General features: G+C 40.2%; 1 protein-coding gene across 14 annotated transcripts in view; it reads left to right on the forward strand.

Moving 5' to 3' along the window:
• Positions 1-23814, forward strand: part of MYLK (myosin light chain kinase) — a 184216-nt gene that overhangs the window by 84060 nt on the left and 76342 nt on the right. For 8 of the 14 annotated variants that reach the window (XM_083583779.1, XM_083583791.1, XM_083583794.1 and 5 more), the window contains 3 exons: positions 4652-4804; positions 19728-19868; positions 21343-21540. In XM_083583779.1, coding sequence (XP_083439905.1) covers positions 4652-4804; positions 19728-19868; positions 21343-21540 — 492 coding nt within the window. The remainder of the gene's footprint in view (positions 1-4651; positions 4805-19727; positions 19869-21342; positions 21541-23814) is intronic. The other 6 variants (XM_083583789.1, XM_083583780.1, XM_083583782.1 and 3 more) reach the window with 1 other exon arrangement.

Here is a 23814-nt window from a genome sequence, read left to right on the forward strand (position 1 = left end):
TGCTGGGCTTCTGCAGGCCATGATACAGTTAACAGGGCCTCCTATTGCTGTTTGCAGTAATCTGGCTGGTTTCGTAGGTACACATATTGATCTAAAGTTGTTATCATAGGGTCAGCAAATCTTCTTAGCTATGATCTTATTTAGCTTTGCTTTAATGGACAGAATGCATCTTATCTTCAGTGAGTGCCCTGCTGCATCTACACATCGGATGGTAGAGGTGTTTTACTGAATATTTTGATACTTATCCCTTTTGTGAGAAGGAGCAGCTCAGTGGTAGAATGCAGGAAATCCCAGGTTCAATGCCCAGCCTCTCCTGGTAGGTCTGGGAAAATTCCCCGTCTGAAATCCTGAAGAGCCACTGCCAGTCAGTGTAAACAGTGCTGAGCTAGATGGAGCAAGTATCTGACTCAGTAACTGTGGACTGTCTTTAGTTTATATGCATTTATTCAAATCTGTAGGTTTTCTGGTCACAGAATTCCAGACAATTTCTTTGTAAACATTGAGGAAGTGGCTCCCTGAAAATAAAGCCCACTGAGTCCAGTTGCTGTCTTTCTTAAGTAGTCCTATTCTTAAGGAATACCACTAGCTGCCTAGTACTGCCACTTGCTGCCTTGCATCCCTACACAGAGGCTTTTATTCAGACATAACACAAAACCCCAGCTTTGCAAATCATGGTTTGTGAGTGGCTGCCAAAAACAGGACGTAAAAACCATGATTTGAAGCTGGTTTGCACAGTTTGTTATAACTGTAGATATGTCTGAACTCATAAATTGTTCACACATCATAATTAAGGCTGGTGCACCACAGAGGTGAGAATGAACTGAATGAATACTGAGCAGAACCTCTGAATACTGAACAGAAGGAAAACAAACCAGACAAAAAATTCTGCACCGTGGTTTCTTTGCTCTGCGTGTTCGGGTGTTTAAATGATAGGGTCAGTTCTTGACTATGATTCGCACAAAGCATAGTTTTGCGTGATGTCTGAATTGAAGCAGAGGTAGTTTGTTCTGCATTGCAAACTGTTAGAGTTAATGAAAATCCTATCACTTGGCCATTGTGGCCTTGTGGGGTTGGCATCTTGGAAGGCAAAGCTTCTTCTCTGATCAATGACTTTCATTTATACTAGTTATAATAACTATATATTATGTCCCATATCGCAGACAGCATTTTGCTCTTGTCCTGCTTGTAGGCTTTCTGTAGGCATCTAGTTGACCACTGAGAGGACAGAATGCAGAACTAGATGGATGTGTGGTCTGGTTCACCTTGGCTTTTCTCATTCTTACGTTTTTGACGTAGACCTACCCTACAATGGATGCACCCGTCAGCTGCCCTCCAAATTTATTTTGTACAATAATTTGTGTCTCTATTCTTCCACATATGGAACTATGTACTATGCTTGTTGAGAAGGTCTAATGGGGAGAAGGAGAGTTATTTGAGTAACTAGCTTTCAAACCATTTAGGGCTTTGGAAGCTACAGATTAAAACCTTAACCCCAATTGTAAGCCGGCAGGCAGTGATAGCTTTCAGCAACAGAAGTTTAAGAAACATGGAAATGTGAAGTGAAAACAGGGACATTATGTATTATCTGAAAGACATAAACATGTTACTTCCATTCCCAACTCCCAGAACTTGCCAGTAATTCTCATCTCTCTCACTTCTGATCTTGATACATAACTGTTTATACATCACTTGGAAACAGACATGGGCTAGCTTATAAACTGTAGTTAAACTCTGGGATTTCTTGCAGCTTTTCAGCATATACCTTCTAGAAAATAATTTTGCTTAAGGATTAAGTTGGCTAATTGTAATATCCTCATGAATGCAAACAATCTGCTTCTCTCTGTCATGGAAGGATACATTGCAGGAAAGGATAGCTGTCCATAACCAAATAAAGGAGAAAGTTGCATTCCTTGTCCATGACTGTTAGTTCCAGGCATGCTTAATGGTGCTCATGGCAAAATGGTGAGCAGTACAGTTGGAGTAGTAAGCTTGGTGTTTGGAATTTCCATATTATATTAGTCTCTGATCCAGTGGTCATTTAGATTGGATAAATGTCAGTTTATTTTAAAGAAGGGTCCATAATGCACAGAAGGCACTTGCTGCTGGGCCAAAAAGGTTCCCCACCACTGCCGTAAAGCCTGGGCAAAGAAGTCTATCTTGATCTGATGCTGAAAACAACAACAGTGGTGCTGAAAACAACAAGACATGCCTTGGAGGGAAGGACATTCAAACACTTTGGAGCCACAACAGAGAAGGTCCTTCTGCATCTTCGTTACATCTAGGTTAGCTTACTGCAGCTTCCTCTAAATGGTGGTACCTTTGGAATGTCTTTGGAAGCTTGACTTGGTCCAAAATGTAGTTGCAAAGATGCTGGTGGATGTTTGTCCATATGATCATGTTACACCCACCCTACAATAGCTGCTGTGGTTCCAGTCTTCTTTCATACACAATTGAAAGTGTTGTTGAGCACTTCCAAAGCTCTCCCTGGCTTAGGCCTAACATACATTAAAGAATTACCTCCTCCCATATCATCATGCCCACTCTCTAGAATTAGAAGGTGAGGCCCATCTTCGTACCCATACAGCACAGCTGTATGAAACAAGAACGAGGGACTTCTTGGTGGCAGCGGCCAGATTATGGAACATACTGCCCATGAGGTATACTTGGCTGCCTCCCTAACTGTTTGTCACTGGCTGCTGAAGACCTCTATATTTCAGCAGGCTTTTTTGACATGGCAGATAAGCTTATACTATTTTAAACTGCTAACTTTGTCTCTCTTTGTAAATGTTACACACCCACACCCACATAATTATTGCATGTTATAATGTATATTTATGCTAGAAGGGGGATGTAAATGTACTACAAACATACATAATAATAATAATAATAATAATAATAATAATAATAATAAATTTTATTTATATCCCGCCCTCCCCAGCCGAAGCCGGGCTCAGGGCGGCTAACAACAATCAAATAATCAAACAATCAAATAATCCAACATTCTAAAAACATTTCATTATAAAAAATAATTAAAATCAAATTAATGGCAACCGTTAAGCAAAATTCTGTGCAGGTTGCCAGAGGAGGGAGTCAGGCTGCGCCCTGACCAAAGGCCTGGTGGAACAACTCTGTCTTGCAGGCCCTGCGGAAAGATGTCAGGTCCCGCAGGGCCCTAGTCTCTTGTGACAGAGCGTTCCACCAGATTGGAGCCACAGCCGAGAAAGCCCTGGCTCTAGTTGAGGCCAGCCTAACCTTTCTGAGGCCTGGGACCTTCAGGATGTTTTTATTTGCAGACCGTAGGTTCCTCTGTGGGGCATACCAGGAGAGGCGGTCCCGTAGGTACGAGGGTCCTAGGCCGTATAGGGCTTTAAAGGTTAAAACCAGCACCTTAAACCTGATCCTGTACTCCACCGGGAGCCAGTGCAGCTGGTATAGTACCGGATGAATGTGATCTCGCAGCGAAGACCCCATAAGGAGTCTCGCCGCGGCATTCTGCACCCGCTGGAGTTTCTGGGTCAGTCTCAAGGGCAGCCCTATGTAGAGCGAGTTACAATAATCCAGTCTGGAGGTGACCGTCGCGTGGATCACAGTGGCTAGGTCAGGGCGAGAGAGATAAGGGGCCATCTGCTTAGCTTGGCGGAGATGAAAAAATGCCGCCTTTGTTATAGCTGTAATCTGCGCCTCCATAGAGAGGGAGGTATCGAAGATTACACCCAAACTCTTAGCGGACGGTGCTGGCACTAATTGCACCCCCACAAGAGATGGGAGTTGCCCCCTCAATCCCGTATCGTCCCGTCCCAGCCAGAGGACCTCTGTCTTCGAAGGATTTAACTTCAATCGGCTCCCACGTAACCATCCAGCCACAGCTTCCAAACATCTGGTTAGTGTGTCTGGGGCCGAGTCAGGATGGCCATCCATCAACAGATAGAGTTGGATGTCATCGGCATACTGATGACAACCCAGTCCAAAACTCTGGACAAGCTGGGCGAGGGGGCGCATAAAGATGTTAAAAAGCATCAGGAAGAGTATCGCACCCTGAGGCACTCCACACACCAAGGAGTGGCGCGATGACAATTCCCCCCCCCCCCAAGCGCCACCCTCTGTCCCCGACCAGAGAGAAACGAGCGCAGCCATTGAAGGACTGTGCCCTGAATCCCCACGTTGGCATCCACGTCTACATCAAAAGGTTGCCATGAGGCTAACATGCCACCCTGAGTTATTTGGAGGAAGGCCAGAAAACAAGTGTTACTAGTGAAACAAGATTTCATGTTAAGTGTCTCCTTAACATGTGTACGAGGACTGTGTACGAATCTCTGCATGTTTACATATGTATGTAAAATCTCTGCTTGGCGTGGACTTTACGCATAATAATTCACAGTGGGCATTTCTATAAGTTATTTAACAAAATGGTACAAAGAATTGAAGTTAGCTAAAGGACTGATCCTATTGGAAACTTCTTTTTCATTTCAAATCTGTATAAATGGATCCCTGTGTGACTGAGAAGCATTTAATCCTTGACTCTAACGAAATGGTAAGGCAATGAGATGAGCTTTAAAGCTAGCAACTGGCGATTTACGAAGTATCGGTTGGTAACTGGGATGTTCAACAATTTCTTGATTCTCTCTCTCTCCCCCCCCCCCCACTTCTCTAGATCGGCCTATTCAGTATGCACATTCTGCCTTTGAAGATGGACTTGCAAAGCTGACTGTTCAAGATGCCTTACCAGAAGATGATGGGGTGTATACTTGTTTGGCAGAAAATAGTGCTGGAAGGGCATCCTGCAGTGCTCAAGTTACTGTCAAAGGTGAGTGCCCATCTTACTTACAGCTTAGAAGAAGCAAATATGGATTAAATTGAAAGCAGTAGCTTTGGCCTTTTTTATTGGCTTATAAGAGTTTGCATGGTGTAATTGATGATGCGGTGTGGTGATCAGATAGAATCCTGTTATATCTTGGGAGTCTGGCTGATACATCTTCATACTTCTTGGGCAACTTATGAAATTGACAGCATATTTTGAACCGATAAAAAATGATTTCTGTATGCTTACTGATTGAAAAGCCCTTATCTACATATTGACCTCATTAACAGCTCTCAGTCAGCTTGATAAATTTTCATTGCTGAAGCAGGGAACCTTGGGCATCTTTGATTGGAATTGCCTTTTTACAGATCATTTTATTTCTTTGCAGGTTTTATTCTCAGCGCTACTTAAAAGTTGAAATTATAATGCAGGGAAGAGTGTGATCAGCAATGATAATTTGAGAAAGAATGACTCAGCCCTGATGGTAGAGGCTAGAATAGTTTCTCTTGCACTCCATTTTAAAAAATTCTTTTACATTTTGTAGTTTGAAATTAGAATGTTTAAGTTTTATATCTTAGTCCTATTTCGGAGCTCTCATGAACTCTCCCTTCTAGACAGACCACATAGAAACATTCTTAGTTTTATAACTAATAAGGTAACGTAACCAGAGATACCACTGTCATTTTACTTGTATGCTGCCTTTCCAAACCATGCTCAAGGCAACTTACAACATGAAAAAATACATAATTACAACATAGAAAAGTAGTCATAATAAATAAAACATCAAAAAATACACAGCCAAATTGAACACTTGCCAAATAAATCCTAATACGATTTAAAATAAAGAAACAAAAAAATGAATACCAATAACAGCAGCACACACCCCAGGAACCCCCCACCAACAATACCCCCAACCCAAGAGTCTGTTCAGCAGCCTCAGCTCTTGCAGCTGTAGTCAGTAAGGCCCCACCCTCCCAGGCCAGGTGGGAAAAGTCCTGCAAGGCAAGGAACAGGTTTTCTAGGGCTCACAACCAAGATCGTGTGTTCTCAAATTACTCTGGTTGGTCTTCCATTTTTGTGTCGCTGTTTTGAGTGAATCAGCACTGTTCATGTGCCACCACTTGGGGGGAAACCAACACACATTTCCCAACCACATTATGGCCAGCCAGTCATACAATTAAGCAACCCAATGCAGTTAAACAGAACTTAATCTAATCTAATGAGAACCTCCTAGACCACCTAAGGCTATCCAGGGCCTTTTTCCAGACAGAGCTCACCAGAGGTCAGCTCCAGCACCTCTCAGGTAGATGCCATTGCCATTCTAAGAGAACAAGTTAATGGTGAACTCAGGCACCTCTTTTTCTAGAAAAATAGCACTGGATGTCACAGAATGTAGTTTGGCCTAAACCTCCCACCCACCTGTCAATCACCTGCCATCATATGGCTTCAGGCACAGGACACGTAAACCTGCAGGGCCAAACTGACATGAGCTCCCGGTTCTTCCTTTTCAACCACTAGTAGAATTCAGAAATTGAAAATTTGGCACCTTCTCCTGTCATTTTGCAATGACCAAAAAAAGCACCAAATTAAAAAAGCACTGAACTATAGCTGGAAAAGAAGAAATAGTTCACTTAAGGGTATGTTCCCAGTGTTTCCTTTGCTGCCATTGCCCCAGTTACATTCAGCCTATGGCTACAAAGGAAGAATCAGGAGCATACTTAGATTGTGCTCCTCATTCGCCCTTTACAAGCTGTGAATCACCTGGTCATGTGATGTTGTGTGATTGACAGCCTTGCTCACCAGTCAGTGTTCCATGGAAAGTTAGCTGGATCCAGTCCTTCAACCCTGGTACAAGTCATCTGTATGTTTCAGTTGACCCTACCCAAATTTACCTGGTGCTGTTCTGAGTAGAGTTTGTTTCCTGGATTTTTGGTGTGCTTTTTATGTCGGTCTAGTTATAGGGATACATAGACTAAATGGAGAATATTTTTTACAGTAATAGACTTAAGTATTTTAAATGTATTGAGAGCCATATGTTTAATATTTTAACAGATTTAGGGCATCCTGTTAAAACCTCATTAGTTTGCATTTGGATTTTATTTTTGCTGTCTCAGATTGAGATAAACATGGATTTTTGTGCTGAAAATAGGCTTGAAACTGGAATTGAAGCTTCAAAAATCTGTGCACATATTCCTCCCATATCTTTAAAGCTCCCTAAAGAGTACTTGTGGTGTAACACTGTATAATATACAATGTGCTACTGCTCAGGGCTTTGGCTTCCAAGGGTTGGGGAATAAGCACCCACAAATCAGAACACAGATACAAAGGGTTAATATACTTGAAGTGTTTCTCTACTATATGACACATTTCTGTCCCACAAATAGCATTCCCATGTCCAATGAAATATCCCATTTGTTGGGGTCACAGAAAGCTGAAATTGATTTTTTGCCCCAGCACTTTTTGCCATGTTTTAATTTTTGTAAGAGGCAGAAGAGAAATAATGAGTAAACCTTTGGTGTTAGAATTTGATGACAAAGATTTGCATAAGACTAGTATTTTAATCTTAATGAAGAAAGTATTAAGCAAATTCCTATCAAAGAGCATTACAGTATATTCACCCATTACACTTTTAGATGTATTCACCTAATTTCAAAAGTCACAAGACAGTTGGGGTCTGGCTAAGACTGTCTGAGGTTTGTGGTTATGTTATATGTGAAGTACTATCAAATTATCTTATGATACTGCAGAACCTTTATCATTTGAAATTTGGTATCGGAGTCCTTGTATCTGAATTCGTTGTACCCTTTCTCCTGTATTATATCCGTGTGAACAGCATTTGTGTCTGCCAGATCTCTTCTTTGATCCTTTTGGATATGCATTGCTTAAATTAAGTATGTCTGTGTTTGATATTATCCCACAGAGCTTCTGATCTCAGCCACCCAAGAGATTAATATTTTATCACCATCCAAGAGATTAATATTTTTGCTCATCAATTCTCCTGACCACCACCACTCTACCCAAATCTTCCTTCCAGGTCACATTTTTTAAGCAAACACAGAGTGGGGAATCCATGTTTGCTAGTGCAATGCATAACTCTGCCCTGAAGAAGATTATACAGCGACTGCTTTTTCTTTTTAATTTTACAGTTACAATGGCCTTAGAGTACCTGTTGCTTTTTCACAGCTGCTGCTTTATTTCTGTTACATTACCTTTTTGTCATCTAATTCAAAGCGGTGTGCATAGGGTTCCCAGGCAATCTCCCACTCAGTCATTGACCAGCCCCAGACCTGCTTAACTTCAGTAAGGCGTCTGCTTCAGACTATGCCCTGTGACTTTAATGTATAAATCATTTTGCTTTCAGACACCTTGGTGATGAATAAGTCGTAGCAGCAGCATCTGCTGACAGGATTGGGGGAAGTTTACCTGCTGCTAAGTGTCTTTAAAGTGGCCCACACAATTTCCCCCTGCAGAAATCTTTCAGAGCTTTCCTTGTTCTTTTATTATTATAAAAGAGAACAAGAACTACTGAACTAAACCAAGGGTTTTGACATTAACTGTCTTGTAAAAGGCCCATATAAGCAGCTTGTAAACGAAATGGAAAATAACATAAAGAAAAGAAAGCATGCCTTTATAAATTCCATGGGATTATGGGATCAAGTTCTAAAACTGAAAGCATATTATCAGCACAAAAGGAGATGTTCTGTCAAATGGATGTAAAAATAGCTTGTGTGTAAAGTGCTATCTTTACCCATCTTCCTGCTACCAGGAGTATGACCATCCCTACACTGCATATCCATGTTACATTGTGTTTTTGGAGGTGTTACATACAACCTGGTTAGCAGTTGTGTTGCCCAGATCTGGGTCATTTTATGCTATAGTATGCTATAGATTAGGGTCTCATCCAATGGGGAGCCCTTATTCTGAAGTAGTGCATGAATGGCAGCTCCATATACTGTGTTCCTTTTCAGTTTCCTGCAGCTCACAACATGATGTATTATATCTCTACATACGACAAGTTAGTAGGGCTTTGTTTATAGATGTGGCCTGCATGAGAGCAGAAGCTTGGCCTAGAGTATAATTTTTACTTGCCCACATCAGATGTCATATATGATGTTAGGTCTACTACAGCTCGGCCTGACTTCACCGAAATGGTCTTATGGGCCACATGGGGAGCCTCATTAGGCCTGAGGTTGGGGCAGCACAACCAGTTCTGCTGCTCCGAGCACCAAGCCTGGGTGCACCACAGGGCATCATGTAGTGAATTGAGCAGAATGGAAGGTGAGAGGTGGTGGGGGTACCAAATTTTGCCATTGCACAGGGCACCATTGAAATTTGAAAGACCAAAGCCTGGCCCTGCCAGAGGGTCAGAGGTTCCTCACTGTTGGAGTAGATGATAGCTGGAAAAGAAGATAATTTCATTGTATGTGTGGATTTGTTTGTGCACCTTTGTGCTCAAATATTGCATTTATACAAGAAGGCTTGGTGTTGTGACCTAGGGTTCGCCCCATTAATTCTCACGATTCTTTTAGGAAATAAGGCTGGGAGATGGTTTCTTTCTCAGTGAAAGAATTCAGCAAAGAATTGAATTATTGTATCCCTTATCCAAGATTCTAATTATTATCTCCTGCACCACACTGGGTCTCTGTTGAAAGATCTCATGGGTCTCTGGAAGGATACTGCTCCACAATGGGGGTTCTGTCTCCATTTATATGGCCTTTCTCCTTGACATAATGCATGTTGTGCATAATTACCTGTTGGGCTTTAAGTATGCATTCAAGGGTGCAATGTGCATGGTTCAAACACCACAAAATATGAAGCGATACAATGATTTTATTCTCATCAAATGAGACTTGCTCTTATTGATGGGATAGGATTCACACGCTACATTGAGCAGTTTGCATTTTTGTCATAGTTATAGATTTATTTATTTTTGTTACTGCTTTTCATCTGGTAGCAGTTGCCCCTGGGCGAGGAGCCAAGTAGCACAGATCACATCCCCAGGCTTGCAAGGATGCCATTGTACTCTCCAACACTTTCCTGATGAGGGAAAGATCTACACCATGAGGGATGTTGTTTGCACTGCACTTTCTTCTTCTTACCTTCTTTACCTTCAAGGCTAGAAGCCAGGGAGTAGCCACAGATATTTATATAGTCTACCCGCATTAAATGTTTGTGTTGGGTAGCCATAGTCCTCATAATCTGATTATAGCAACCATTCATTGACCAGCAGGCAAGCAGATTAGAGTCACCTGAAAGCTTTTCCCCTGAGAGGCTGCTGTGACCAGTTTATCACAGCAAGAGAGGAGAGAGACATTGCTTGCAAAACCTGTTTCAGGAGCAAAATACAACTTGGTGTTTTCAGGTAGGCTTACCTTCTGGATGTGTTGGAGAAGTGGGTTTATTCTTGTGTTCGTTTATAGCACTGTAAAAGCATGTTTCTTTCTTGAGTGGCATGCTAAATCAAAATACTGTGTATATATGTTGTAAATTAATGTGCACTGATTTTTTAAGCAACTCTTTTGAATATGTTTAGAGTTTAAGAGATAGCGTGTGTGCTTGAGTGTCACACCTATTATGTAGGAGGGGGATTATTGGTTTGTTTTTGTTTTATTATGTATTTTGTGTTGTCATATTGTCTTTTTTTGTTGTGAACCACCTTGTGAGCTTCAGGTGAAGGACAGTTTGTAAATAATACCATTATTATTATTTTTTATTATTATTATTATTATTATTATTATTATTATTATTATTATTTAGTTTCTGTCATCTGCCAGTGTTCCAGGACCATCCAGAATGCAAAACATTATGTTGCATGTTACTTTGTGAAGTAATGCAATTTATGGAGAACACTGAGCTTAATCTGTCCATTCATGGGAGCACTTGACAGTCTGCCTTACAGTAATTGCACTAATAATAATGATGATAATAATAATAATAATAATAATAATAATAATAATAATAATAATAATTTATTATTATTTATACCCTGCCCATCTGGCTGGGTTTCCCCAGCTACTCCTATTGCTTCACCTTCCAACCAAACAATGTAAGGAGGTGCATTTGATCATACTCAACACTAAAGCATGATAGCAGACCCTGTAGTTGTAGCCTTCATTCATACAAGAACTCGAGTGACCTGTGTAATTATCACATGGAAAATGGCAACTTGCTGTTATGTAAACTGTGCAAACATGTTTGAGGCTGCATTTTGTTTTCTGTGTGTATGAGTGAGTAACAGCCATATGTTGACACACCCATGTGTCAAAAGGCTTTGTTGTATATTGACAATGCTCTCTTGGAAAGCAGCTTCTTACATTTATTTAATGTGCATGTCTAAGCATGATGTGAGAATAAGTTGTGTAATGAAGCACTATGGCATATAGATATGGGAGTTGTATATAAGAATACGCCCTTTGTTTCAGACAATGAATTTTCTATTCTGTTTGTGGGGAAGGTGTGTGCATGTGTACAAATATACATTGAAATAGTACTTGCACTATTGTTGCTGCTGTTTGCTTTTCCCCTCCATTGAAGTGGGGCCAGATGCTCACTGTGATAAAGAGAAATGCACATACATTCTAATGCTGGTTTAGTTATCAGTCTTGCCTGTCCTCCAATCTTTGGAGGAGGTGCTTTGCCTTGTTTATTTTCTGAAGCGTTGATTCACTTGAACATTTCTTTCCTTAAAAAAGAAGTTGCAAAACTGTTCCAAGGATTATGGTAGGTGAATTATGGTAGGTGAGGTGGTTCATGATGTCCAAAGGCTTGCTAGTCAATATTATTCCCAGCTGAAGTGCCTGGCACACTGCAAAAACTGGCTTTCTTTGAGCTTAACCTGGGAAATGAAGATGCATCTTTTGATGAATGCACTTCCAAAATTGCTCCACTGCTCAAATTTTGTTTCACTTGTATTTACCTTTAGCGTGTAAAACTTTCATAAAGTGAGCAAAGTAGCCATATAGAACTTGCACACACCTACGAAGGACCATATAATGGATGCTTCTAACACTATAAATACAGTGGAAGCTTGGAAGTAGAATCAAACTAGCATGCTTCTTTGTAAATCTTAGTAAACCTCTTTCTGTTATCATATTCCAACATTCATATGTTTTACTGGCAGTTGTTTGTAATTTTATTAGCTGAAAGACAGAGTACAGTACAAACTTTGAAATAAATAGTTACAAAATGGCTGAGGTCCTAGCTGAAAGCCTCAGGCCTTAGAGATGGGACAGTAGGTTCCTTTGTCCTTCAAGAACACAACATGCAAGAGGGCCTAAAATACGTTTTGTTATATAAAACAAGCTTGAGAGAAGTCTGCTAAAGCTAGTGTCATGGTTCTGTGGGGTATTGTTTTGTGGGATTTGTTGTTGCTTGTTTTTAGTGAAACATCAGGTTGTCTGAAAAGGAAGTGAACAGGAGAACTTGTGGCGTGAAGCTGAGAAGCGGTCTTATGTAAAAGCAGGTCCTTTTAACTAAATTTTGAGAAGAGAAACTGTCTTGCTCTAATGGGGGGGGGGGAGTAAATGTGATGATGTTGGCTTCATGTCCACTAGATCCACACATTCACATGTCTTATTTACCTTATTGCATGGTTTGACATGTCAGCTTAGCACCAAGAGTAGAAACTGAAATTGTTTGTTTTTTAACTTGAACTGAACATAAATCATGGTGAAGTTTTATCAAACCGAACCTACAGTGACTTTTGTTTTACATTGACACTTCCTATGTTAGTGTGATTTTTGTGATCATTCTGTGACGTGTGGCATGGCAGGGTGGGGCGTATTCCTTTTTAACATTGTAAACTGAACACCTTACTTATTACATGGTAGTAATCCACAACCTAATTGAGAACCGGATCACTTTGACTGTACAATCATTTTCAAACTCACAGGGAGGAGGATGTGAGGGTAGAAATACTCTTGGCATCCTTTCCTGACCAGGTTCAGTGTGAGCAGACATGCTTCCCCTTTGTGCATCCACTCCAAACCTGTGCAGAGAACAGAGAAAGCAAGAGAGGATGAAGTTTCAGGGGCACCTGTGCCATCAGTGAAACTGATTCCTAAGAGGAAGCCAGAGCACGTCTGTATTGTTGCCTTCCTTTTGAATTTCATTTCTAGTGGAGCACAATTAAAGGTTGAGGGGGTTGGACAAAATTGTTTTGCAGAATTAATGGTGGTGGGGTACCAGTTGGCCATTTGTGATCTAGGAAATGAGTTAATATGATGAGGTGGAGTACAGGGGTCTGCCCTATACTGCAGATTTTGAACAAAATTTGGAGTTGAAGTATTGGCTCCTGCTGTTTCCTTCCTTCAAACTCAGTTTTGTATATGTCTCATTTGCTTTAGGAAGCATAATAATGTTCTATGTATTTCTTCTGGCCACAACTGAACACTCCTGTCCTTCCCCAATCAGCTTATTTTGATTCACTAAGAGACAATTTTCAGTTCCGATAGTCCCATAAGTATTTCCTATGTTTACATCCATGCTTATTTATTTGTAAGATACTTATAAATCAATGTCACATAAAAATGTCATTATGGCACACAATATAATAATTAAAACTTCATAAGACTATAAAATCATAAAATACAGAAGAAATGATGAACAGTGGATCAAATTAATTCTCTAAAAATGCTTGGCGAAACAAAAACGTTTTTGCTGCCTTTCACATGGAACAACTCAAAGCAGCTTCATGTTTATTAAGGCAATGTTGTTTAGAAGTACCTTCCTTTAACAGGAGGCATTGCAAGATAAATATAGCATGGTCCTATATAGCAACTAAAATCCTGTCTAGTGCACCAGCCTACTTTGGGTAAAGGCAGTCTTTGTTATTGCCACTGCCTGTTCATGCATTGACAAAAACCATATTCTAGATACAGCAATTTTATTTTTTTTACTCTTGCAGGCCTGGCCATACTTGGCCCTCCAGATGTTTTGGAACTACAACTCCCATCATCCCTAGCTAACAGGACCAGTGGTCAGGGATGATGGGAATTGTAGTCCCAAAACATCTAGAGGGCCAAGTATGGCCATGCCTGCTTTAGGGGAACCTTTTTGACTTTGGGAGCCAGGTCTTTATCTGGCACCACCCCACAGGCTAACCTCCTGTTAAACATGACATCATTATGAAGTCACATAATTGACAGGTGGGTTGTTTTGCCCCTGCCTCTGTATCCCTTGCTCAGGATTCCCAAACTTTTAACAGCCAGCTAGCTGTCATTTTAGAATCACAGCTCAAGAGCTGTTCCCAGCCTTCTGCTTGGCGCTTTGAGAAGTGCTGAAAATGGACCTGGCTAAGCATTTCTTTCTCCCCTCCCAATCAAGAAAGAAGGAGCACAGATGAAGGAGGAATGTCCAAATTTCCTCATCAGTGTTGCAGTCAAATCGAACTCGCTGAATATTGGACTGCCTTTAAAGAGACAGATCCTTCTAAAATAAGCTCAACTCAGTGCTGGAGAGTATTTTTTATACCTTCTTTAAATGCTATCACATAGTCTTGAAAGGAGTACAGCCATGGGGGGGGGGGGAATGTTTTAAGTTGGAAGGGGCTGGTGCAACTAACATGACAATTTCTGGGCTGCTTGCATTTCTCTTGATTTAAGCCAGTGAATGGCAGGTTGAATGACACAACTATGCAGCTCCTGCTCAGTTGTTGGTTGTCTTGTATATATTTATGAATTGGGGAGAAGATTCTCTGTCTAAAAGGTATATCACTTAATGCAACAAGAAGAAGTAGCTAATTAATAGAAATCTGGATGGGTTTGCATGTGTACCCTATTACACTTTATTTCAGAAATTGCCTCCAGATTTCTTGTCTGTATCTGTAAAATTGAAAGCTGAAAGGAGGGTATTCATGAAAGAAAGAAATACGGTATATCAGTGCATGTTGAATATAACAAGACTTCTATATTTTACAACTTAAAAAAAAATCAGATAAATTTTATATTCTTGTTCCGTGAAGCTGTTTTTTCTTTTTATGGAGCTGACAGTATTAAAGTATTAAAGCACAGTTAAAAAGTGGAGATTGGATGTCAACCAGAATGGAGATGAACGCTGTGAAGTATATAATCTTATTTGGAAGCTGTTCTGTGACTACTTGGCTGTGTATAATTGTGTGTGATTTCTCCTCTGTGAGCTTAGCAAACCAGCACTTTGTGAGTTAAGTCTTTTTCTGCAGTTCAGTTGATTTATTGGACTCAGAGCCAACACAATATTTTAATCACCATAAATGGTCAATGTTGCTGAGCATGTGTGTCTGCAAAGGATTCAAGCTAGGCATTATTTGGCTGCATTATTGTATGGCTCTGGCAAACAGATTCTTCTGGTATAATTAGATCTTTTCCAGAAACTAAACACTACAGAAGATTATTCACATTATACTCACTTTAGACTCAGTTAAATAGGATGAGAATTTACTGACAAATAAATAAGATTGCTGTTTGGCTACTTTTGAACCAGTCTGCTCTTGTTGTTTGTAGGGCTGGTTGTTAGCCTCATGCTATTGGGTGGTATCAGTTCATTTGAATGTAAATATGCAAATAGGCAATCCCAGTTTAAAAGAGTCCAACCTAGAAATAAATGTGAATTATAGTTTGGATCGAGTGTTAAAGTATTATGAGCAGCATGCATTTCCCTCCCCCTTGCTTTTCCTTGTTTCAGTAATGAGCTACAGTGGTGTCAGCAGAAGTTCAGTCCCCCTCAACTTTCAAGAAAAAGCTTGAAGCTGGACCAGTTTCTCAGAGTTTCTGTGTTTGCTAGTCATGCTGGTGGTAGTGATATTCACAGGAGATTTAAGAGCTAAGAATATAAATGTTGCCATTCTTGGCCACAAGAGTGGCCCATGGCAGTTCTCAGAACTAAGAAAAACTACTGAGGCTGTTGAGATAAATCAGTACAGTGATTATGTTATCTTTTGTTCCGTGGATAAAATAGAGGGCATGGGGAAGGGTAGCTGTACAAAACAACAACAACAACAAACAGTCGTTCCCCATACAGTTTGGATACCATTTTAGTGTACTTAATAATGACTATAAGAGAATGACGAGTGACTACTTTCAGTGGAGATATGCCCATAAACCATGTGTTGCCAATATGCACCCCAAAGTCATAGGAACAGATTTTGTAAAACCATAGAAGTTGCAAGTCAGAGAACAGCACTTCTCTAGATACGGGTTAAGGGATGGTCTCATGTAATTGAATGCTTAACTACTAAGTTAACCATCATCAGCACAGACTGGTAGATGGAACAGAAGGGGCTATGCAGTCATCTGGTAGGCTAAGCATGCAAGGGCCCTTTGAAGGGCTTTTGTGGAAATATGTGAGATGAACTTTGTAAATTGGTGATAATTAGGATTTATAAGAATTCCTAAGAACATGAGAAGAATATGTCTGGATTAGGCCAAGGGCCCATCTAGTCCAGGTTTCTTGTTCTCACAGTGGTCAGCCAGGTGGCCATGGGAAGCCTTCAAGGAGGACCTGAGTGCAACAGCAACTTTCCCTACTGGTGAATTCAAAACATCTAGGCTGCTTCTTGGTGTCGCTTCTTGGACTATGGTAGTGGAAAGAATGGGTTGCATCTACTGTTGGTCCTATTCATGAGCTTGGTTCATTGATTTCAGTGGGTCTACTCTGAATATAACATAGTTGAATAGAGCCCATTTCCTCTTGTCACCCATCCCGTAAACAGAAAGTCCATCATTAGTAGGTTCTGTGGCTAGATTAACCATTTAGTTAATCATGACAACAGCACTCTTTTGTGGATTGGCTACTAGTTAAATTTGTGATATGTGGGTGATTTGCACTTTGACTCAGAGTGCTAATTACAGCATGAAATGTTCTTCAAAAGTAAAATAAATACCAGAAAATTGAATAGTTTCTCTCCCCCCCGCCCAAGTTTATTGTTTTATTTTCACTCTTCTACTGTGAAAAATGCACAGTGTAAGTGTTAGGCTAAGTAAAAAAAGGTGTATTTACACTGGATATTTGAATGGGGAGGAAGGCTGTGTGGTCATGTTCATGCATTCCTTTTTGCATTGATTCCCAGAGGGATAGACCACAGGGATCTTGGAGTTAGCACATGAGTCAGTTTCCTTTCAGCTGGGCATTTTCTTGGTGATACTACTTACACTTCTGGTTTTGTAGCAAACATCAAACTGAAGGTCCTGGGAAACTTTAGTGTAAGTCATGCTGTTAGGTCAATTAAGATTGAACGCAGGCTGCATTTTCTCTGCATGATGAGCCTCACTTCCAAACGTGGAAAACTGTTTTCAAAAGGAAGCACTTGAAAACTTTAATCTCTGTGGAGCTCATCCGTGAAGCATAGTTTGTGTGACTTGCAGTGATAATGCCCACAAATGAAGTGCTGGACCTCTTCATTCAGATCCAAGTTACTACATTATATAAAATGAAATGTTGTGTGGAAATTAATTGTGAATGTGTGCCTTTATTATTTTTTTAAAAAAGGATATGGGATTTTAGAATTTCCTTTTTTTCTCTTTTCTAATCTCTCAAACTAAGCATGGCTCTTTTTAGACCAGTAATTGGAAGTGCTGCTTCTCATTTCCCCCATTTGAAATCTGAATCTTGTGTCATTGCAGCTTTTGAAAGATCTGAAGGGATAGGATTAAAACCAGAAGGAAGACATGCATGTACAAATCATTGAGTTTTTTGTGTCAATCAGAATTTACCAACTGCATGTTGTAGAATTTAATAAAAGCCAATGAGAGCTTTTTCTACTAGTCTTCTGGCATTGGTTACATAATTTTGCCAAGTTCTGTGTATATTTAGAGCTTTGGAAGTATTTTATACATGTCTACTTCAAAAGCAAGTCCCACTGAAGTCAGTGGTGCTTACACCCAGGAAACTGGGTTTGGGTTTGCTGCCCCTCAACTCAGAGTAGCTGATGTTAAGTAGTCCTTCAATTTTCTGTTCTTTGAAACCTAGATTGTGTCACAGTGAGATTAAGATTCTGTTACTGATCTAGAGATTTGGATCAAATCTTCTTGCTGGCCCTTTGTATAACCATGTCTAGATATGAATAAGAGGATAATTTAATCCTCAAAGCATTTTTGATGGCATGTATCCCACTTAATTAAAAAGAGAAAGTTATGGACATATCCATTAAGGTGAAGAGTTTTATACAGGGCACAGTTGGGAAACTGCTAGTAGGAATATTCCCATGTTAATACATCCGGGACAGACTAAGGAATAATGAATGCTTAGTGGAAACATACTTTTTTTTCATAAATCACAGAGGATATTTGTTTTGGTAGCAGAAGAGACGACTAAGAGCCCTGTAGTATCTTTAATGACTTTATATTGTGGCATTAGGTGTATGAAATAGTTGCCTGAATGGGGTAGGTATATAGATTCTGAATAAATAAGAAAGAGATAAAATGTGTTATTGCATTAAGTGATCTCAAAAGGTTAAGCAATGCAGAAGTTGTGTTTTCCCTTTTGTTGAGTACAATAAGACTGAATAACCCATGGTACAGGTGTTTTATCTGTCAACTAGCTTAAAGCTGTTCATTATAAAATTGTCTTAAGTAAGTTGCATTATTGCATGTATGTTTATAATAGCACTCATTGAGTATGTGAGGACATATCTGTTAATATGCTCTTATCAGAAGCTTTTTAAAGCTTCATTTTTCGTGTTTCTTTACTTTCTTTTGAAGTAGACCATGTCTGGAATTCATATTTTTTCAACCTGAAAATCAGTTAAAGATTAGAACTAAATTGACCTAATAATAGAATTTAGATCTTCTGATTGGGAATTTTAAACCTCCCTCCCCCTCATAATGTGAATATAGTTAGTGTTAAGGAAGAGTATTATGCAATCAAGGAAACATTTTCTTAAGTATTTGCAGGGCTTGCTATTGCTCTATGTAGGATTGTGTTCTAAAGGCTGTAGATTTGGGTTAGCCCTCCACTTCCCTCCTTCCTGTTACTACAAAATAAAAAGGAGCTGGCAACAGCATTCAATTTCAGCCAGAGACCACAGGCAACCTTGCTTCCCGAAGGGGATTTGCATGATCATGCTGGTGTGGGTGGGTGTCCCAGCCCCCCCCCACCCGCCATGCCACAGCAATCATGACTATTGTAGTTTTCTGAGAGCAACTTTCTTTGTTGTGGCTGTTCATATTGTTATAAGTATATACTCACAAGGCACAATCCTATGATTCCTCAGTGATTGTCTCGGGGGAAACAGGATATTTCAGGTCTCTCCTAGCTGAAGGTGGCGATAGAGGTCCTTCCTTGAAAAGGGAACTCTATCCTTGGAATCCTCCTACCTGCGGCTTCCAAAAGGTCTGCAGCTAGTGCTTCTCCTACTTTGAGATGACAAAAACTAGGTGTGCTGGGGATTTGCTAGGAATGTGCTGGAAGATGCTGTGGATCCACAGAATCCAAATCATTTTGTTTCACTGATGTGCCCCTGGAGCAGTGGCAGGACTGTGCCAGCCCTGGAGCTGGCATTGCATATTTCCCTCCTATCCCTCTCAATGGAAGGAAAAAGCTTTGGTAAATAAAAACTGTTGTAAAAGGCCTAATAAAAAGGGAAAAGCTACACCCTCTTAAAAAAAATCCTCCCACCCTCCCGTTTTCTCTCTCTCTTTCCCACATTATTTGAATTTAAGGCAAAAAAAATAAGTATGATAGAAATGGATGCACAGCTTTAGTCAATATTGCATTTTTAAAAAAATAAAATAAAGAATTTTCAACAGAAAAATATATTAGGGGGCTGTTTTCAGTTTCAGAAAGAAAACCCTCTGTTCCATACAACTGCCTCTTGCTGCTGGATCAACAATAGCAATGGACTTTTTTTTTCATTGGAAATGGTCCCTGTCCCATTCCGTTTTTGTTCCAATTAAAAAGCAGTTTATTACTTTGTACAAGTCTTTCCTAATTTGAACTGTTGTCTTGTTTGTTCAAGCAGAAAAGAAGAGCAGAAATAAACCTCAAAGAGCACATCCTGCCCCAGTCAACAAAACCTTCCCTCCAATCTTCCTAAAAGGCCTAAGTGACCTCAAGGTGATGGATGGAAGCCAAGTGATTATGACAGTAGAAGTTTCGGGTAAGAGCCAGTGCTTATTAATGGATCATGGTCACCTGTTTTGAGGTTTGACAAGGCTACTTTAACCCAGCAGTTTCTCCTCCTGGTTTCTAGGCACTTTTTTATATCCCAGTTTTTCCTTCTAACGTTTGGGAAGTCAACATTTAGGGAGGCTTGTCCTGGCCAGGAAATTTCATGCATATCTTCAAGAAATTTGCTTATTTTAAACATATTTTGCTCTTAACCCATCCTAAGACTTCAAAGATTAGGCAGACAATAGGGTCCTTTCAGACAATATGTTTTGTGTGGCTGGGGTTTTAATTTTAGTTTGCACTGGGGCATTATCTGCCACATATGGTATGTTTTAAGGCCAGTGCTGTAACCCACCCACAGCCCAGTGGAAAGTACAAAAAAAAAATCCATATAAACCCTTCTTCCATCTGCATGGAACAGATAGAGTTTAAAGAAAGGGCAGTGGATGGTATTTCCAGCCACTGTCTGCGGAGTGGGGAAGAGTCATTTAAAATGTGTAAAAAGGAGGCTATAGAGAAATCTTTATCTGGAATTTATTACATCTGGTGTGCTTTGGAAAACCAGAATTGTGGATGTCTTTATGTGGGTGCATGTGCGACTGCCGAGGAAGTGGAAGGTTTTTTTTTGGGGGGGGGGAATATCATTGTGTACCATGGGACTGTAAAGTAGGCTGGAATCTGACAATTCCATAGTGAGGAAAGCACAAAAAAGAGACTACATGCTACTTCTGCATATGCTACTATATAGATTTTGCTGCAGACATTTCCATAAGAAGGGCAGGACTGCAATATGTGCATCACCCCTTCTCAAGGACAGATTTGCATAAGATTTGCATAAATTAATGTACATGGATAGATGCAAATTTAGAAATAAATATTATAATGTAAATAAAAATAACTGTACAGAGGGACAGAGAATCTGTTGTCAGGTGAGCTGTGTTCCTGCTCTGCCTGCTGTCTGGATGCAGACTGAGAATGGACTACTTCAGGGCTCCTCCATGGGATTATTTATCGATATTCAGCAACTGGACTGGACAACCCTTCAAATAGAGGACACCATCAAATAGTGGACTGTCCTCTCACTGATCTTTCAATAGAGTACTGCCTCCTGTAAAGAAGTATACATGGCCATCCTAGTATGGGGGAAGTAGAGCCGAGGATAAGAGATGAAAGGTGGTGCAGAGCCTTGTGGCTCCTGGATTCACAGAAAGCATAGGACAGCAGGAGGGTTGTTAAATAGCTAAACCTAAGTGCCATTATATGCAATATGCCCTCAGTGTAATTTTGAGCTACCTGAATGTAGCTGAGAATAGGTCTATTTTAAAAACCTATGCAAAAGGAAGTCAAAGTGAGTTGTTTGTTCCTCCTTATCTCATGACTGCAGTTGGCCTAGTAGAATAGCTCGCATGCTTCCGTTGTTGCTTATGGTTTATCTCAAAGCCTTGTGTTTTGTTGTGGCTCAGCTAACCCGCCTCCTGAAATAATTTGGCTGCACAATGGGAAAGAAATCCAGGAAACGGAGGATTTTCATTTTGAGAAGAAGGGGAATGAATATAGCCTGTATATCCAGGAGGTATTCCCTGAGGATACTGGAAAGTACACCTGTGAGGCTTGGAATGACTTAGGAGAAATTCAAACTGAAGCAACACTAACTGTACAAGGTAATCATTCTTTTCTGTCCTCCTCAGCGTTATTTAGCATTTGTGACAGCGACACAGGAAAGCATTCTGCTGTACCCGATGAATGACAGTTTCAAAGAGAGAGAAGAGAATTCAAACTTTCTCCCTGTGGTTTCATTTTCTGTATAACTTTCTCAAGAATTCTGCGTATTTAAGAATCTACTCTAATCTCCAAACTAGGAAAAGTATAGCAGAGTATAAAATCAGAATATAAGGATGTATGTAAAGATTGTAGATTGCTTCTGCAAAAATTTTGGAAAGCTAGGCACGTGAGTGTCAATAATAAGCCAGGGATAAGACAGTATCTTCAGTACCAGAAACAGCATACCTCTGAATTTCATTTGCTGGGGAGCATTAGGAGGAAATTGTTATTATGCTTGTGTCCTGCCTGTGGTAGGCCGCTGTGAGAACAGGATGATGGACTAGATGGGCCTTTGGTCTGATCCAGCCACACTTTTCTTACACTTAGCAGACTGTCAATAATTAATATGACATTTTAAGATCAAGTTACAGTCTGCATTCATCTGTATCACTATTATGTCTCTTCCTTGTGGATCCTCTCCTTTGTGGATAAAGTAACAATATAGATGGATGGATGGATGGATGGATGGATGATAGGGTGGGGAGTAACACAGTATTATTGGAGGTGTTCAATTTCACCATGGTTGACAGGATCAAGTATTTCTTTAGGCTTTAAAGTTAAAAATTTCTGGAAATCTGCTTGGCCCAGCTTATACGGAAACAGCCTTGATATTATCGTAAGTGAGCATGAGGAACTAATCCAAAAGGGAAGTGTAGCCAAGCCACGAAGGAGCACAATGAGTGATTGCCGTGAATTTTTTGTGGACAGAAAAATGCAGATAGGGAAACCAAAGCAAACTCTACATCAGTATCAGAGGGGAAAGAGGAGTTAAAAGGAGTGCTCGGTAAGGTAACTGCATGGATGATGCTTGTTGAAAATATTTTATTTATAAAAATATTTGTAGACCACTATATCACCATACTATGTTTTTGTAAGGAAAAATGCCGTCACACTGCAGTTCATGTGGCTGCTGATACATGGCCATGGCGACTGCACCATGAGGACAGAACAGCAGGCAGGAGGTGGAGGCAGATAGGTGAGCAAGCAGGGACAAGCAGAAGGTAACTGGAGGCAGGCAGATGAGTGTGGCTCGCACTTTACAAGCCTTCCTGCTCTCCTCCAGGTGCTGCCACTGGTTGGTTTGGGAGATAGTGTGCGAATGAGCAGGCAAGCAGAGTGAGTGGGGTAGGGCACCACCAACAGAAAGAAGTGTGCTTTTCTCCTCTTCTTTCCCAATCCCCTTGCCCGTGGCATCGGTGAAAGGGGGTCTTGGGGCAAGCTGTGAGAAGAGACGGGAGCTTGGGGTAAACGATGGGAGGATGGGGATTAGCAGTGCCTTTGTTGTATTCATTTTGTCACCTGCTTGAAACATTTTTATTTAGACATTTTTGTTTATGCAAACAGGTTACCTGTGTTTTAACTTTTTTTTAAGCTACTGCCATTTTTTAACATTTTCTGAACATCTATAAATTTTCTGAACATCTTTAAATATGTTTTTACTGTTTTATTTCATATTTTTGTAAATCACTTAGAGGATTTTTTTACAATCGAGTAGTATGTAAATTTTCTTAGATACAATGGAAATAAAAATTGGTCTACAAGCGAATATATTGTTCTTTACTGTCCCTATACTAGAGGCCATGCAATAATTCTGTTAAATGGCACTTAAATTCATGTGGTTGTTTTTCTTCCTAACTTAAACTTTGGACCCTTGGAAAACTTGTTCAGAAGCCAGACATTCTTCTGGCTTTTATTGCTAGGATCATAAAAATAGTGGATATCTGCAAATACAAACAAGCCCTTAAAAGAAGGCTGATTCTCCCTAGATAAATCTCCCTGTTATGGCTGTACTCACTACTAGAAGAAGGGGAGATACCCTTAGCTAAGGCCCCAAGCTTTATTTCCCTCCATTGACTTAATTAAGTGTAATCCCAAATAGCTTTTGCTTCAGTGTTGTGAGTTGCTGTTCAGAACTTCAGGTGCCTATGTTTGATTTTCATAACATTTCAGATGTTGACTTTTCCCATTCCTTAGTTCCTCTGAATATAAGAAAGGAACCAGCAACCTGAGGATTAACAGCATTAAGATTCTGAAATGGAGAGTTTAACCCTTTGGATATTCCCAAGGTGGTAGTGGAAAGTAATTCAAATGAGGATAGCAATTCTGGTCTTTTG

The sequence above is a fragment of the Podarcis filfolensis genome (genome assembly GCF_964270895.1).
Source record: "Podarcis filfolensis genome assembly, chromosome: 1".
Taxonomy (NCBI): domain Eukaryota; kingdom Metazoa; phylum Chordata; class Lepidosauria; order Squamata; family Lacertidae; genus Podarcis; species Podarcis filfolensis.